The sequence below is a fragment of the Saccopteryx leptura genome, chromosome 2, assembly GCF_036850995.1.
Source record: "Saccopteryx leptura isolate mSacLep1 chromosome 2, mSacLep1_pri_phased_curated, whole genome shotgun sequence".
Classification (NCBI taxonomy): domain Eukaryota; kingdom Metazoa; phylum Chordata; class Mammalia; order Chiroptera; family Emballonuridae; genus Saccopteryx; species Saccopteryx leptura.
This window is the reverse complement of record NC_089504.1, coordinates 281,379,878-281,398,595: the sequence shown is the minus strand read 5'-3', so window position 1 is coordinate 281,398,595 and position 18,718 is coordinate 281,379,878. Positions and strand designations below refer to the sequence as shown.

Sequence of the window (18,718 nt, the reverse complement as noted above, 5' to 3'; positions counted from 1 at the left end):
TAAACTTTGACAATAATTTTAACATGATACATCCATGTTTGACTTGCTTTTTAATATATTTATAGATATAAAATTAGGCATCTAACAATGATAGGGACAGGGAGATTGCTGCCACCAAACAACCTTTTTTAAAGTAACAGAAGAAGTAACGCTCTTCCTATTCCTCCACTCTGCCCCTTCTCCCACCAACCTCCCTCACCAGACCTATTTTGGGGGTGATGGTATGAAGAGAAGAGAGTCAAGGATACATAAATCAAGTGCAAAACACTGTGATAAGTACAGAGGATGAATGGGTGAAAAGGAAATTGAAGAGTGTGGGATGGTTAGGGGCTCTAGACTTCCCAGAAAAACAGGATCCTGGGGCACACAGTCTGTGTGAAAGGGGATAATATAACTGTCATATATTTTTTTAAAATAAAGGAAAAAAAGAAGGTCAAAAACCTAAACCAAAGAGAGAGTGGCACTTCTACCACCCCCACTCTGGCTCCTTGGTACTGAACAGCCAGTTATATACCCAACCCCCCCACCAAAATAACGGGAGATTAAAGGAAAGGAAACCCGAAACCCCATTCCCTATCCCAAACCAGTTAACAAAATAGTCTATTCCTCCCCCTAAAAATGCTTTAGGAAGAGGCCATTTCTGCTGAGTCCTGTGCACTTTTCCATGGAGCCCCATTTCAGGGCTCAACCCCACTCCTAGGTACTCTCTGCAGGTCACTCCTCTCTGGTTTGTCCTTCTGCTGGGATGTCTTTCTTTTATCTAAAGCAAAAAGTCCAAAGTGCGTTTCTGCTGAATGTAAGGGCCTAGGACAAGAAAGGGCTCCCAGGCAGGATCAGGATGGCAGCCCAGCCCGCCCTTCCTGGGTACGGGGCCTCAGGACGGCATGCACTGCACCCGGTCGGGGCCTTCCTCCTCGTCCGACGTGTCTGAGGAGCTGGGAGACTCGTCAGAGTCTGCATCTGTAGCCCCAACCCCAGGATCTCGCCAGCGCTGTAGAACGGAAAAGGCTTGTTAGTAACTTCCCTGGAACGACAAACCTGTTAGGTCTTAGCTATATAATTCAGATACTCTAGGCCAGGGATCAGAATTTTTCTTCAAGGGCCAGATAGTAAATATTTTAGACTCATGGGCCATATATGTCATAACTATGCAACTCTGCTGTTGTAATGTGAAAGCAGCCATAGACAGTACATAAATGAATGGGTGTGGCTGTGTTCCAATACAATTTTATTTGCAAAAACAGGCAGCAAACCAAATGCCATACTTTGCTAACCCAACTCCTACCCGAGGCCTCTTCTGGCATGAGAGGAAAAGCAGAAGGGCTAGCCTGAAACTTACTCCTCCTTCTCAGCTCCTTCCTACCCTCATGGCCTTGCCTTTATGAAGACAAAACAGCACTGTGCAGGCATGGCAATGGAGAACAAAGAGCAGATACCACCCACTTCTGTTGTTGGCTCTTCCAAGGCTACCCCAGGACTCTAATGGGAATGGGGGACAATGGATAGAAAACCCAACCAAGACCACCTGATTCCTCTTTAAAGCAGCGAGGAAGTGTGCCCTGGAACTTGGGAGCTCACTTCCCACTACTCCAGCTTACCCGGTGATGGCGTCTCTGTCTCAGGTGATGCATGAGAAACCAGAGCATTTGGCTATCGAACAGGTCAGTGTGGTGCAAGCTATCTTCATCCCGTTCCCGCTTGTTCTTCTTAATCAACTGGAACCAAAGAGGGTTGGGGAGTTGGGAGAGTACATAATGACTAGGGACCCTGGATCTGATCAGAAAAGGCTGATGTTCTATCCCAGTAAAGACTTCCCTTAGGAACTGTTAAGGTGGAGTAGAACTACATTAGATTAGGAAAAGGTGCCCAGGTCCATCCATTAAGGTGGGAGGCTTTAAATAGAACTCTTCCTAAAAACACTCCCTAACCCCACTTTAACATGAATTGACGGGACTTCAAAGCTTCCTGCTGGACTGGGACTATTCCTAGAGAGGCAGGGAAAGGAATGCGGGGGAGGGAGGGTGTTAGAACAGTGCCTCTGAATAACTGGGCAGCAAGTTATTTCTCCCTGTAACAATGAAAACTCGTAACAGTATGTAGACAAGTAGAAAGAAGCACATCTGCAGTCAGCTTCTTACATCCTTTAACCCTGTCAGCTCAGTGGAAGCTTCAGCTGTGGGTGCCCAGATCTTGACATCATGGTCTAGGCCGCTGGTTGCCAGCACAGGCAGGTGAGGGTGGGGCTCAAGACAGTTTACCTGGTCAGGAGGAAAGAAAAGCACAGGGTCAGGGGTATATGGGAATAGGGTTTCAAACCCACTACTTACCCTAAGCCAAACAACTATCTTCAGTGAGGGCTGAGGCAGCTCCTGGAAAGGCAGGCTCACCCATTATGAGGTTAAGCCAAAGATCCCTGGAGGTGGAAAAGAACCCTGGACACAGACTGGGTATAGGACCAGGCCCATTTCTCATTTCCTATGTATAGGCAGGAGTGGCCTCCTCCCCAGACATAGCCCTAAGGGTGGGCAAGTGACTAGCCAAGCTTACTGCTGGCTTTAGAAAAAGGCAATGAGGTCCCTATGAACTCATTCACTATAGATTCCACAGTTCCAACTTGGCCAAGGCTGGAAAAACCATCTCAGGGGCTTTCACCAAGTGGCAAATAATTTTAAAAAATGAAGAAAGAAGCAGCTGCTGCTCAGCTCCCGGAGAAAGAGAGAAGAATTACATTCACTTGGCACTGTTTACCTGAACTGGAGGAAGGCACAGGCTGGGATAATGGGGCAGTGGACACACATTCATGTCTGCTTGGAAACCCTGCATATCTCAGGGGACAACATCCTGATACCTGCCCTGACAGCACAGTGGGCTTCGCTATCTGGTGGCAGGGTATATCAGGGCACCTTCTTGGGGCACCCAAAGCCTCAATTTCAGCCACTCTCTGGATGTATTCACTGAGCAGGAGAAATGAACTAGGGCAGGCAGGCTGGCAGGCTGGCCAGCCTCTGACTAAGCAGCTTCCTCTTGTGTGAAAGCTCCCCATGCCCTCTGCTGTCTGACTTGGAAACCTCAGCCTTCCTAACAGAGCAGGCCACTTCTGTCCTCACTGAAGTACTGGTCTAGATCTAGCTGCTAAAACATTTTTGGTCTTTTGGTCAGATGAGGAATAGGAAAGGAACCCAGAATGAAGGTGTGTCCTAGCTACACCTCATCCCACTCCACCCAGCCTTGCAGCTACCCTACAGTCCAAGAAAACAACCCCTGGCAAAAAAGCCTCTCTTTCTCTCTGGACCAACCTCCTCTGTCTGGCCTGACCTTACACAGCTGAGGGAAAGCCACGGCCAGCATGGAAAATAAAACTGACTTCCAATCTTCACAAATAAACAAATGCTCAGAAAAGACTGAAGCTAAGTCTGAGCCTAAGAGTAAAGTAGAAAACCCATTTCACTTCTTCTCCTTCTCTTACTACACATATCAGCTCACTTACAGTTCAAATTTGGGCTCCTCCAGGCAGTGTGTAAGAGATACAAACATGTAGAACATGAGGAGGCACTACATAGAAATTCCACTGCCCAGGAACATTACCAAAAGATACGTGACAAATTATACATACAAACCTCAATTCATTCATCCACCTACTGATAAGTCCCTTACCCCTCTACAGTGACCTAGCGCTGCTTGAACACGTCAGTAAGTAAGAAAGCACAGAGCAGAAATTCCTTGGAACTTAAGACCAATGGCAAGATAACACCAATGGCAAAAGAAACTACAGAATAAATTACATATAATACCTAAATTGGAGCCTGCTGAGAGAGCCAACAGAGAGCTTCTGGGCCAGGGGACCTGGTCACTTTATCAGACCTGTATGAATGACAAGACTTACCCTGTCAATAATGCCTGAGAAAACAGCTCTGACCCTAGATGAGTGGGCTGGGGGTGAGGTGGGGTGTGGGTAGAGAATAGGATAAAGCAGCAAAATGCTTTTTGGAAAACTAAGAATTGTCTTTTGACATTATCCCCCACCCTTGTCCCTGAGTGGGAACAAAGAAAGGACTAGAGTTTGAGCCAAAAACAGTAAAGAGACCTAGGCAAATGTGGATGACAATTTCTAATATCACTTCTGGTTCTAATATTCTGCTTTACAGTACAGAACTACTATCAATATACATTGAGGCTGGGGTCACCAGATGACAATAAACAAAACAAACCAGAGGGAGCCAAGTGAGGACCACATGGATCATTCACAGCTAGCTTACAGCGGCAAGAATGAGCCAGGAAACACTTCAGGGTACAGTCTCTATACCTCTTGGTCTAGTCTCTCATTCTTATAACCACTAAAACTCAGGCCTAGAACCTACCCATACCCAAGAAATTGCCCTTTCCACCTGAGCACCTGGATTAAGAATCAAACCCTAATACTGGCTGAGCTAAAGGCAAACTGGCCTGCAAAGTGATTTTGGAGAATGGACAAACAACTCTGCATTTGTCTGGAACAGAATTCAAGACAATAGTTTATGACCAAAAAGGATTCACCAGCCCCTTCTGGCTTCCTTCTGACTATAAGCCTATGATAGAATTCTCACTAAGACTTCATTATCTGGGTTTGTTCATTGCAGATGATAGACAAGGACTTAAGGGTAAAAAATGAAGCAGGCAACACTGAGATTCCTCTCCACTTACACTCAGGCCATACAAGCCCTGGATCTATACTGGTTCCAGGTCCCCAAAATTTCGAGATCAGAAGGAAATCTCAAATAACTTCATACTAGGGCAAAAAACACACAAAAGGAACGGGATCCTGATTGCCAAGACACCATTCTAAATTCTACTACCACTTGCTGGATAAATCTCATCAAGAGATGGCTGGGGCTCTCTGCAGACCCCACAGCTTAAAAGCACGAAAAGGAAGAGAGACTAAGCTGTCTCAGCCCTTCTTTAGAGGGTCATTTTTTTTTTTTAAGAGAGAGACAGTGAGAGAGAGAGAGAGACAGAAAGGGAGAGAGAAGGAGGAGAGAGATGAGAAGCATCAACTCAGATGTTTGACATCAGTTGTTCATTGATTGCTTCTCATACATGCCTTGACCGGGGGCTCAAGCCGAGCCAGTAACCTTGGGGTCATGTCTATGATCCCATGCTCAAATCTCCAACCCCATGCTTAAACTGGCAACCTTAAGAGTTTTGAACCGGGACCTCAGCGTTCTGGGTCAATTCTCTCTTTACTGTACCACCACAGGCTAGGTTCTTAACCAGACTACCTTGGGTAATCAGTACAATATAGTCTTCCAAACTGTCTCTCTTGTATCTTCTGCAGTCCAAAAACCTTATAATAGAGAGCTATTCAACTCCTCTATGTGGGTCTTAAAACACATACACACACAAACAGAAAAAAATATATATGGTTAGCTGGATTAGATACATCTTAAGAACTGACCACACTTCACTCCCCAACTCAGGACCCTCATGCTTCCTTTGTGCCCTATCTTGATGGAGGCTGTCTGGAGAATTCAAAGGACAGGTAGGCTCTGATGCGATCACGGTTTGTATAGCAGGCTGCTTATTCTTAAAAAAATTTTTTTTGCCATATTTGCTCTCTTCCTATGTATTCACATACATTGTGTTTGTATCCATTTGAATGTAAGAGTGACACTTCACCTTTAAATACTTACTATGTATCTCCTAAGTACAAGGATATTATCCTATATAAATAGAATGCTATCATCACATCAAATTAATTTAGCACTGAATGCTGTATTATCTAATATACAGACCTTTTTCTGATTTTCCTAATTATCTGAAAAATGCTCCTTATATCTACCTATCCAGAATCTAGATAAGATCACTACTTAGCTACTTGTAGGGATGAGATATGGAGATATCTGGCATTATGTAGGATGGTGTTCCTTCAACTCTAATGCTTTTCTTTCAGAAAAGGTCTATGCCTAGAGATATCTCACTCAGACCAGATGTTCTTCCCTAAGATCCATTTATCTTTCCAATAAACCATGTCTTAGAAGGGCAGAAGAGAAAAAAAGGAAGAAAATATCCATTGAAACCTCAGCACTTCCAGACCACACTGCCTTTCAGCTTGCTAGCCCTCTTAAGACATGGAATCATGGTGTCATAGTGAGAATTCAGAGGCCCTGCCAAAACCTATCTTACTGACTGGAGAGAGTAGGGAGCCAGCCAGCCTAGCACACCATACTTACCACACCTCCCTTGTCTCCCTCCATGAATTGAATGATCTGGCAGGATGATTTCTCCCAGAGGAAGATGTGTCCGCAGTCACTACCGCTCACCACAAACTCACTTTTGGGGCCATAGAAATTGACACCTTTCACTGAAATAAATAAGGGAATAAAGCACATGATGGTTGGCACCAGGCCTATATATTTACCTCATAGGACATTTAGTTATTCATGAACTCTAAAACAGTTAAGAGCCAAAGAATTCCTTTCATTTTCACAAATAATTAAGGGAACGTGCATATATAACAATCATAACAAGAATCATGCCAGTCTCTGAGACAATTTCTATTCTCCCAAAGAGCTTTAAGGGCTGAGGAGTTGGCAATCCCTTAGCAACAGCCTAAGTCTCATCATTCTACATCCTACTGAGCAACCACAGGCCTCACTAATGCCTTAGTGTCCCAACCTGAATCTCCCTAGCTCTGCCTGTTCCTAGACAGCAGTCCTATGCCAAAGATTATCCTTGGGAAGCGTACTTCATTGGTACCTTGTCAAGGCTTCCAGGTTGTCAGTGACCTGAGATTGATGGAGGTACACATCACAATTGCCTGCAGATGCATCTGAACTGTGTTTGTTATCAAGACTGTGCAACAACAGGGCTCCTCTCTCTGAAATTAGTGGGAGAGGCCAGGAGTCCCAACTATGATGTCCAGTTCCTTAACAGACATGAGACTGGCACTCTTTCTTTTATCTGCCTATGGATTAAGACACAAGAACAAATTTTTCCCTCTCCTCACCAGCTCAAGAGAAAAAGAAAAACTAGGTGCTCTCTCCACTACGCAGCAAAGAACAGAACAAAAATAGGCCAATCTTCTTTGCAAACTTTGGCAACTTACTATACCATTCTTCCTTCTCTTCTTCATTCAAAACAATCTTTTTCCTCCTCCTTCCTAGAGGTACAAGTTCAACCAGTTTTAGGCAATTCAGTACCACTGACTGAGGGCTTCCCTGGACTCCCTAATAAGCCTTTTAATCCTGAAGTTACCTGAATTCGTAAGGAAAATAGCTCAGTCTCCTTATAGTCAAATCAAACATCTCTGCAATGATATGCTCTCCTCTGGCACTGTACGCACACAATTCCAGCCCAATTAGGAATACCCTCCCAGTCTACCACGTTAATTAGTTCCTATTTGCACATACTGAATGAGACACTGTGGTTCTCCAAGCCAACAGACTTGACTACAAAAACCTAGAAAGACAACCTCACCTGTGGCGTTATTTCTGTGGCCCTTATATCTCTTAACATACTGGGCCCCATCACTGTGAGAGGAGTTGAATAAATAAATGTCTTCATCATTGTAACTGGCCAGGAGCTCTGCCAAGAATAAGCACACAGCAGTGAAGGCAAAGGCTGAAAATAGCTGGGATAAAGAGCTGGGGGTTGGGGTGGGGCTTCTTGCCAGTAGTGCCACCTCCTAATACCCAAGTATATAACACCCACTTTACTCAGTTGGAACAGCAGGCAAATCAGGTGTCTCGAGTAGACTAGGAACACACTGCCAACCCAGGCGTAGCAGAATACTCAAGAAGGTCACACCCACGAACTTAGGAATGAATCAAAGGCTTAAGAAACTGTTCAGGCATGTAGTCTGGACTTCAGGATAGGCCCTGCCAAATCTCATCTGCAGCATTCTGCAAGTGGTACCTGGCATCTCCAAGGGTCTCTGCTATAACCTCCCACTGTGTGCTCACCCTCAGCCTGCAATTCCCCAGCTGCTCCACTTGGAGCTACAGCACAGTGGTGAGCACTGGAGGGCACATGCCTCACTGATCAGCAGCTCCCTAGAAGAGGGGGCATGCCAGCCTAGGAGCTGGGCCCTGCTCACGTACCTGTGCCGTCGTGGCTGTACACAAGACAGGTGATGTTTGCTTTGGACTCACTGTTCACCTGCAATAAGGAGCAGATACTGACTGATGCCCCACCCCCACCCCCCATTTGTCATACAATCTTCAGCAAACAGGTTTTCCTTCAAACTCCCCTACATATTCTCCCAGAGACTGAGAGAGAGACAGAGAGAGGAGTACAACCAATTAAACGTGACCATCACTAAGGGAGAGGGCTTTTTATTGGCTATCTTCTGTGTGCTAGCAATTTTATATACACATTATCTCATCCGGCCTTACCATCATGGAACAAGGCAATTATCTTTATTTTCTCAGTAAGAAAACCATAGCTAATAAGGTGAGGTGACTACCCAACATCACAAAGCTGGTAAGTGGTGGAGCTAGAATTCAAATCCAAGTGTCTGCCTCGAAAAGTCCAAGCTTTTCCCACCACACCAACAAGTTGGTGGTAGTCTTGGGGTTGAGTCAGGGAAGACAAGCGCCACTGGCCCTTCATGAATCTTACCAGGTGATGAGGACAAAATTTCTTGAGTACTCCATTGTTCTCATTCTCATCAATTTTCCTCTGGTCATAAATCCTGTGGTGAAAGAAGCAACAAAAAATGTCAAAAACTTACAAACTGATTCCTTAAAGAGTTGCAACTCAATAAAGTGGCAGGTATAGCAGTCAGCTGGATGTCAGGACAGATGAAGGGCATTCCCTAACCAAGCCTGAAGGTCCTCCCCTCTTCTACCCCTTTTCCAAACTCAAAATCTTGTTCAGGTAGTTCCCATTTCAATTGGTAATCCACAATTATATCAATTTGAATTGGCTTATCTCTCTTCTCAGCTTTTATATCACTTACTGTTTATTTCCACAGAAATAACATTGTCATAGAGCTTTTTGTGTATACTGCCCTCCTCAATTGGGTTTATTAGTCAAGGGCAGAGACCTTACCTTATGTAAGTTAGTAGAACTTCAATCCCTCCTTCAAATATTTGAGCGGTTCTCCCTGTTATACCACAGAACTATGACAAATCACTACCTATAACTCAAGACTCCCTCTGTCCTTCCTTCATTCCCATCAAGCATCAAACTATCTTCACTTTCCCTCATCTCTCCCATCCAAACTTTAATCATTCATTCAAATTCTATGACGCATATTATGTACTAAGAATTATGCTAGGTGCTGGAAATACAGTGACGATCAAGACAGCTGCTCTTAAAGCTCATCCCTCCAAAAACTTTGATTAGTCCATTCTCAACCTTTCCCTCATCACTGCTGCCCATTTTCCAAAAATACTCCTACTGACTGTCCTTTCCTTATATTGCTCTTTCTGTCCTTCCCCTTGCATTCAAATTATAAGAGTAATCTACATTCAGTATTTTCTCTTCCTCACTACCTGTTCACGTCTCAATCCATTCCCATCTAGCTTTGGTCCTCAACTCACCAATAAACTTATCTAGCTAAAGTCATCAGTACCCTAACTGCCAGTGCCAACAAGATAATTCTCAGGCCTTTCTCTTTTGACATGGTTCATTACTCCTTCCCCTAAACCACTTTCTTTCCTTGATGTCCAACCACTCCTTATTGTTGCTCATGGGCTTATCTTTTTTTGTCCATCCCTTTAATGCTGACCTTTACCAGAGGTTTGGTCTTAAGTTCTCCTGACCCCATATAAGGAAATTTTAACCTAGCATCTAATGAGTATGTAAACATCCAGAAACTGCTTATGTGCATTCTCCAGGGAGAAGGATTCATAGTTCTTACATTCTCAAAAAGGCCAGAAGCTCAAAGGGAGGTGGGAGAAAGAATTCTTACCAATACTTCCCACAAGTGATCAAATTCCATTATCAATGCTTTAATTAGCACCTATATGCCACGCTCTCATAAATCTGTCTCCAGCCCAAATGAATTCTCAGCTCTAGATCTGTATCTACATGCCAACTGAATTACTTACGAGATGCCCAAAAGTAAACTCATTCTCTTTCTTCTAAAACTAAACTCATTCTAATATTACCCCTCCCCCTGAGTCTGTTAATGGCATTATCCTAAATTTAGATGACCAAGCCAAAGTTCAGGTCCCTTCTCTCCCGCAGATCTAATTTATTTCCTGTCAATTAGACTGTGGGTATATTTCTAGACTATATCTGCTTTCTCTACCCTTAATCAATATTTGCCTAGATGAGATGTAGTATCCTTTTAAATCAATTTCCTTGCTTATACTGTCACCATAATTACATCTAAAATGCAAAATTTTATATAAATTTTCTGCTTAAATCTCTTTAGTGATTTTGTATGTTCTGCTAAAAAATGTCTAAACTTCTTAGTATGGCTGCCTACCACTTACAAAAAGCAAAACAACAAAAACTATGCTTCCTTAAACCATGTCACATCTTGTTATATTAACTCTAAACATATTGTTCCCTCTACTTGAAATACTAGGGTAATTTCCCATTTGTTTTTATACTCCCTTTGTGAGGAAGAACAGCACAGTGAAATGGTTTCTACTATATTTAAGGAGTCTGATTGAGTTCAAATACTCTGTTACTTACTATATAAGTAATACTAGATTAATATCTATAATCCTTATGTATGCTTCTCTAGAATGCTCCTTAAAGGCAGAGACTCTGGCTAAGTGTGTATCTAGCACACAGCAGATGCTTTAATGAGTGCTAGATAAGTAAATGAGTGAAACAATATGTTTGTAGATAAGTAAATGAATGAATCAATATATATTTGTATTCTGCACAATCCCTTGTTTGACAACCTGCATAAAGAGAATATCCAGGAAATATATGCTAAATGAACCAAGGAAAAGAGGAACAGGAGACCGCTGTATTATAAATTATTACTCTTCAGCAAATATAATCAGCTGATAATCACATTTTTCTCTGTTAAATTAAGTCTAAAGCACAGTTCTCAAATGTCACTAAGTGGGCATAAACTTCAAATCAGCAAATATAGTAAAAAATATTTAAATATTTAATATATTGGTGTACAAACTATTCTGTGTTCCTCAGTATCTAATGCTTTGTCCATCTTCTTTATGGTGAAATCCTTACTTTACTTCCCCTTTTTTATTAAAGAAAATTTTATTAAAGAAAATTTTTTATTTTATTAAAGAAAATTAATTTCAGAATATAGTTATAAAAATGTGCTCTCATTTAAAAGATAATGCTTTTCAAAAACCCACCATCAGGAAAACAAAGTCATTCATTTCTCTAGTGATCCTCTCCCTTCTCTTTTCAAATGCTAATCCCTCAGCAACAAAAGAAATATAGTTAAAACAGGCCAATTGGATAGGAATGGAATACAGTTTGTGGCTAAGGGCCACAAGGAAACTAACTAGTATACCTAGGGAATGAATCTATGAATATTGTTTTCCTTAGGATATACTTCAATAACCAGTATTAAAACAGATATTCACAGTAACAAAAATATCACTACAGATAAAAAGAAGTAGCTCAAGACAATGAGAGCAAAAAATGCTGAGTCCACACACAGTACTACCAAATCAAATCATTTCTGTAGCTGAAACCAGCATTCAAAACTTACAGTGCATATTAATTTACATATGAAGAAAATGGTGGAAGATATTTACTAATATAACACTTACTAATAATCTTGGGGTTTTGCCTTAGCTGCTATGTTGGTCAATTCATCAGCTTTTTAAAATCTGATAATCTCTATGTTAAACCATCCCTCAGACATTGCTACATTAGGGAGAATACTTCACAAGGCCTAAACTTTTTTGGAAGAGGGTTAAAAATTCAAGATGGTAAGGAATTCTTAGGCAATTCATACCTTTCCATACATAGGTATACCCAGTAGTACATAATGCATCAGAATCTCAAACTCTCAAAGACACAGAAGAGCCAGACTCACCTTACAAACTGATCTCGCCCACCCACTGCAAACTGGTGGGTATTGGCAGGGTTCACATAGATTGTATAGAGCCCCACTTTCTTCTCCTTCTCTTTTGTCACCACCAGCTTCCTTTAAGAATAAAAAAGCATTAAAGTTATATTCTCCCAAAGATATAGGTGGTCATGGCAAGTGAGAGCAGAAAGAGTAATGTTTATTTGTTTTGAGCATAAGACAAAACCCACCTTCACATATATTTAATAAATGTTATTTGGGAGGTGGAAAAAACATAGTGAGGTCATTTCTCCAGCGTTCCGCAAAAAGTATGTTAAAAGTATATAAAAGTATTTGTCCTCAGGTAGTTCTCAGTTTAGCTGAAATCCAACATGATAACCAATCATTAAATAGACAGTACTATCCACATCTTACCATCTTCATTCATAAATACATGTTCCCAATCATCTGGAATCAGGGAATTAGGAGAGAACAAATCAGAAAATAGTGGACAGAAAAGACCGTAAGGTCAGAGTCTATCTCCTAGATTCCAGAACAGTATCATTTAAAATCCAGTGTTAAAAATGCACACAGGGCCCTGGCTGGTTGGCTCAGCGGTAGAGCATCAGCCCAGCGTGTGGAAGTCCCAGGTTCAATTCCTGGCCGGGGCACACAGGAGAAGCGCCCATTTGTTTCTCCATCCTTCCCCTCTCCTTCCTCTCTCTCTCTCTCTTCCCCTCCTGTAGCCAAGGCTCTACTGGAGCAAAGTTGGCCCAGGTGCTGAGGTCAGCTCCATGGCCTCCACCTCAGGCACTAGAATGGCTCTGGCCGCAATGTGGCAATGTCCCAGATGAGCAAAGCATCGCTCCCTGGTGGGCATGCCGGATGGATCCCAGTTGGGCAGATGCAGGAGTCTGTCTGACTGCCTCCCCATATCTAACTTTGGAAAAATATCCCCCCAAATAAATAATTAATCAAATTTAAAAATGCACACAGCAGAGCCTGACCTATGGTGGCACAGTGATTAAAGCATTGACCTGGAATGCTGAGGTCACTGGTTCAAAACCCCAGGCTTGCCTGGTCAAAGGCACATACAAGAACAACTACAAGTTGCTGCTTCCTGCTCCCCATCCCCGGCCTTTCTCTCTCTCTTTCACCACTATTTATTAAATCAATCTATTTATTAAAATCAATTAAAAAATCTTTTAAAAAATGCACAGAGCAGAACAACATGCCAGTTTTCTAGCTTAGGAGTAATCCAAAAGTAAACAGCATTCTTCTTGCTTTCTCTGAAGTAAATTAGGAGAGAAGATTCTTATAAAGATAGCTATTTTTTAAAAAATATTTTTACTTTTAAATTAGAGTTAACATACAATATTATATTAGTTTTGGGTGTATAACCCTGTGAGACATTTATAAAACTTACAAAATGATCACACTGAAGATAGCTGTTGTTGTTTTGGGTTTTTTTGTGACAGAGACAGTGTCAGAGAGAGGGACAGATAGGGACAGACCGACAAGAAGGGAGAGAGATGAGAAGCATCAATTCTTCATTGTGACACCTTAGTTGCTCACCTATTGCTTTCTCATATGTGCCTTGACCAGGGAGCTACAGCAGACCGAGTGACCCTTTGCTCAAGCCAGCGACCTTGGGCTCAAGCTGGTGAGCCTTGCTCAAACCAGATGAGCCCCTGCTCAAGCTGGTGACTTCGGGGTCTTAAAACTGGATCCTCCGCATCCCAGTCTGACACTCTATCCACTGCGCCACCGCCTGGTCAAGTGAAGATAGCTGTTTTTAAAGCTAGCAAATAGCCTGACCTGTGGTGGCACAGTGGATTAAAGCACTGACCTGGAATGCTGAGGTCGCTGGTTTGAAACACTGGGCTTGCCCCATCAAGACACATACAAGAAGCAACTACTGTACTATGAGTTGATGCTTCCTGTTTTTACCACCCCCAATCCCTTTCTCTCTCTCTCTTAAAAAAAAAAATAGTAACCAATAAAAAAATCTTTAGAAAAAATCAGAGTACTATAAAAATATAAAAAGCTGGAAAAAATTATTCTTCTGGTTGTACCACCATAAAAAGGGGGGGGATCCTTATGAGGGCATAGGACTGAGGAAACACTATGAAAGTTCAGAGCTTTAGCCAGAAGATTCTGGCTTTTAACTATAATTTGTCCCAGCTTATGGGTAACACTGTGAATACTCTCCCCAGATCTAAGTGTCCAATCAGTAAAATATGGCATCATAAAGATTAGTAAATTTATAGGAAAAGAAAGACATGAAAGAACTGTGCTTTAGCTTTCATTTTTAATCTAAGATTTTGCTCATTTCTGTTGCTACAGAAACTTAAATATAATCATGACAAGTTTATAGTAAAGAAAAATGATTTTATCATCTCCTCCGGCCTAAAACTGCTCTAGGCAAGGCTCTCACCAGTTAGCTCAGTCGGGTAAGAACAGCGTCCTGAAACAACAAGGTTGTGGGTTTGATCTCCGGTCAGGGCACACACGGGAAGTGACCAAAGAATGCACGACTGAGTGGAACAACAAATGAATGCTTCCCTTCCCCCATCCCCTCTCCCCCTTCCTGTCTCTTTCTCTCTAAAATAAAAATCAATAAAAATTCAGCCCTGGCCGGATGGCTTGGCTGGTTGGAGTGTCTGTCGTCCAAGAGCGCGGAGGTTGCTGGTTCGTCTTCCTGGTCAGGGCACATACAGGCGCAGCAGCTCTATGTTTCTGTCTTTCTCCCTGCCTCTCTCAAAAAACAAAACAATGCCTGACCAGGCGGTGGCGCAGTGAATAGAGCGTCGAACTGGGAAGTGGAAGGACCCAGGTTCAAGACCCCAAGGTTGCCAGCTTGAGCGCGGGCTCATCTGGCTTGAGCCAAAAAAAAAAAAGCTCACCAGCTTGGACCCAAGGTCACTGGCTCGAGCAAGGGGTTACTCGGTCTACTGAAGGCCCGTGGTCAAGGCACATATGAGAAAGCAATCAATGAACAACTAAGGAGTGCCAACGAAAAACTGATGATTGATGGTTCTCATCTCTCTCCGTTCCTGTCTGTCTGTCCCTATCTATCCCTCTCTCTGACTCTCTCTCTGTCCCTGTAAAAAATAATAATAATAATTTTAAAAAAAAAACAAAAAACAAACAAGTGTCTAAGCAAGGCAGTAGAGATTTGATTTTTAAATTTCTGCAGCCTTCCATTAAAAAAACAGTGTACAGAGGTCATTAAAAAGAACTGTCATACACACAAATCACCCTCAAAAACACCAGGCAGAAATCATACCAAAAAAGAGTTTCAGGAATAGTCTAGCAATGAAGAAGAGACAGTTTTAACTGGGTTAACAGAGGGAAAAGTAGTAGGAGCAGAAGCTAGTCCTTCCACAAGACTCTCTTATTTCCTCAGCAATCTGGATTTTCAGGAGATGGTCAGACAAATATTGTGGAAGCAAAATGAAGAAACTGAGGATTAATTATGAAGTACTGGCTCCTGACAAAGAGCTCAATCCTTGTATGTTGCAATTTATTTCACTGAAACAAACCATACTCTCTCCCAGAAAGTAAGTACAGAGCTCCTTGAGCTCTCTGAGGAACATGCAGTGGTGCTATAAAAAATGATTAAGCCCTGACCAGTTGGCTCAGCAGTAGAGCATTGGCCTGGCGTGTGGAAGTCCTGGGTTCAATTCCCGGTCAGGGCACACAGGAGAAGCGCCCATCTGCTTCTCCACCCTTCCCCCTTCTCCCACAGCCAAGGCTCCACTGGAGCAAAGTTGGTCTGGGTACTGAGGATGGCTCCATGGCCTCTACCTCAGGCACTCGAATGGCTCCGGCAGCAATGGAACAATGCCCCAGATGGGCAGAGCATCGCCCCCCTGGTGGACATGCCGGTGTATCCTGGTCAGGAGCATGCCGGAGTCTGTCTGACTGCCTCCCCGCTTCTAACTTCAGAAAAAATACAGAAAAAAAAAAAGAAAAAAAAAAGAAACCACATTAAAAAAAAAAGATTAATCACAGCAGAGGGAAGCAGTACATGTAACCATATGAAACAAATCCACCAAATTTTGTCTTAAAATTTGCAGTTTTTTTAATGAGAAGATAAGTTCCAAAAAGAAGGAAAGAATAATTACAGATGAGACAAAATTCCTTTGAAGAATATCTCAACCTGGCTTCCACTGGCTAAAGGAATATCCACCCATAGCTCCAAATTCAGTTATTTTCCTAAAATGTTAGACAATTTCACTAGCTTTCAGAGACTTAACTATCATATACACACAAAAGAACAATTCCGCTATGCCAACTTCACACAACAATGCCTGGCCATGACCTTTACACTCAACCCCCCACCTCATTCCAGCCTCCCACTACTTCTTCAACCCCTAAAGCAAAAGCTTTTGAAGGCTCATTGTCTTTTATTCCCCAAATCCAGAATTTGGGCCTCCTCTTCTCTAAGTTTCTCCTATGTTCCCCCATTTAATTTCTACCCTATCTAGCATCTAGATCCACTGGCCATCACTCAGCCAGATTTTCTGTCATCATTTCATTCCAAATTCAGTAATTAAAATTGTCAAGTTATATATGTACTCTGCTCGTTACTGGAACCAGATTTCCAGTAATTTTCCTTCGACCTTGATCCACAGTATAACATCTCACTCAGCTTCACCGGAGCAGACCAAACAGACTATGTCACTTTTGCATCTTTGCCCTCCTCCTCCCCTCTTGAAAACTTGCTAATGTTGCATTATCACCAAAGAACCACCGAATTTTAGAAATGAAAATAACAAACATCATTCAGTTTAAGAGATGAAATGATTTTCTCAAAGCTAAGTAACGGCAGGCTAGTACTAGAAAGCAGAGCCCTCGTCACCCAGGCCTGTTCCATTTCCAAGTATAAAACCAGTATCTCCCAACCATCATGCTCTTGAAGGGTTATAAGTAACCAGTTTATTTTTGAAAGCTTAAAATATCTCTATTATTTAAGCAGTTTTTGAAATTCTTCCACAATCTAGACAAATTTTTCTATACTTATGTCTAATAATAATTAGCCTTAAGATTACATTACCTAAATTAACTTAAGCTATTTTACTTATATACTATGTAAATCAGTGACATACCTTAATATTGGTATTGACATATAAGATGTTTTATAACAATTTTTAAGACTAACAAGACAATAACTATTCTAGATAATCCATTAACAAGGTTATGGTTAAATAAACTGCGGTATGCCAATGTTGTAATGTATATGTCATGGTTAAAAATAAGGTAGACCTGGGCACTGGCCAGCTGGCTCAGTAGTAGGGCATCAGCCCAGTGTGTGGATGTCCTGGGTTCGATTCCTGGTTAGGGTACACAGGAGAAGCACCCATCTGCTTCTCTACCTCTCCCCCTCCCCCACCTCTTCTCCTCCCACAGCCATGGCTCAGTTGTAGCAAGTTGGCCCTGGGTGTTGAGGATGGTTCCATGGCCTTGCCTCAGATGCTAAAATAGCCTGTTTGCTAAGCAACGAAGCAACAGCCCCAGATGGGCAGAGTATCTCCCCATAGGGAGCTTGCCGGGTGGATCCTGGTTGGGGCACATGTGGAAGTCTGTCTCTCTGCCTCCCCGCTTCTCACTTAAGGAAAAAAAAAAATGAGGTAGACCTTGATGGTCTGATGGAGAAAAATCTCCAAACATGGAAAAAGCAAACTGCAGAGACAGACATGTTTCTATATACATATATGTAATTATCCCACTTAAAAGGAAAAGTGTTTATGTATGTATTAAGATATATAAAACTGTACAAAAAGAAAAGGTATTCAAAATTTTGAACAGAGATTACCAACAGCCAGAAAAATGGGGGTATACAGAGATCATTTACATTTTATCTATATACTTTATTATTTCAATTTCCTTCATGTGTGTGTGAGACAGACACACACAAACACACACACACACACACCACCCTTCCCCCCAGATCCAAACAAGATGCTATATCACAGCTGAAAAAGGATGTTAGCCATGAGTCTCAAACTCATGCAAAAATGAGCTGTGATATAACAGTATTCTATAGCTACCAGTATTTTTGTTAAAAATATATCATCTGTTAACATATTTTGATACATAACTGAATTGAAAACTACATAGGATCATATCTGTAAGCTGCTTTGTAGAGTAATATGCTTCTTGTGGGTGAGTGGCACCCAAGTAAATGGAGAGTTATTAAAGCTCACATATAATAAGATAACTAACCCTTGCTTTAGAGATAAAGTTAGTCTGACCTATGGTGGCACAGTAGATAAAAGAGTCAACCTGGAATGCTGAGGTTGCTGGTTTGAAACCTCAGGCTTGCCAGGTCAAGGCACATAAGAGAAGCAACTGCCTAAGGGTTGATGCTTTCTGCCCTGCCCCTACCTTTATCTCTCTCTCTTTCCTCTCTCTAAAATCAATAAATACAATTTTTTTTTTTACAAAGAAATAAAGTTAGACTAAATGGTACTTCACTGCTGAGAGACAACAGTAAAGAAGTAAGAAATTCTCCTAAACCCTAACCTGCTTCTTGTAGGCACGTATGCACCATTCTGATGAACCAAGGAGTTGAGCATTACCTAGGCCACGCAGAATATTTTCAAGGCTAAGAGATCCAGTTCTGTAAAAGTACCACTGCTCTACTTACGAAGCTGGTCGGTCCTGTCTGAGGTCGATGGTGAAGACAACTGCATCTTCACCTGCAGATAGAAACGTACAGGGAGAGTCTGGTTCCAAGGCCAACTGTAAGAGAAAAAAGGAAAAGGATGAGGTTTCTAA

At 42.1% G+C, this 18,718-nt stretch overlaps 1 protein-coding gene across 3 annotated transcripts in view; it reads right to left on the bottom strand.

Annotated features, from left to right (window-relative positions):
• Positions 1-31: 31 nt before the first annotated feature.
• Positions 32-18,718, bottom strand: part of DCAF8 (DDB1 and CUL4 associated factor 8) — a 59,134-nt gene continuing 40,447 nt past the window's right edge. For all 3 annotated transcript variants that reach the window (XM_066362034.1, XM_066362035.1, XM_066362033.1), the window contains exons 6-14: positions 18,588-18,682; positions 11,960-12,070; positions 8,596-8,668; positions 8,076-8,133; positions 7,453-7,560; positions 6,207-6,337; positions 2,139-2,258; positions 1,599-1,715; positions 32-991 (exon numbers count right to left, since the gene is read on the bottom strand). In XM_066362034.1, coding sequence (XP_066218131.1) covers positions 875-991; positions 1,599-1,715; positions 2,139-2,258; positions 6,207-6,337; positions 7,453-7,560; positions 8,076-8,133; positions 8,596-8,668; positions 11,960-12,070; positions 18,588-18,682 — 930 coding nt within the window. In that variant the 3' untranslated portion in view covers positions 32-874. The remainder of the gene's footprint in view (positions 992-1,598; positions 1,716-2,138; positions 2,259-6,206; positions 6,338-7,452; positions 7,561-8,075; positions 8,134-8,595; positions 8,669-11,959; positions 12,071-18,587; positions 18,683-18,718) is intronic.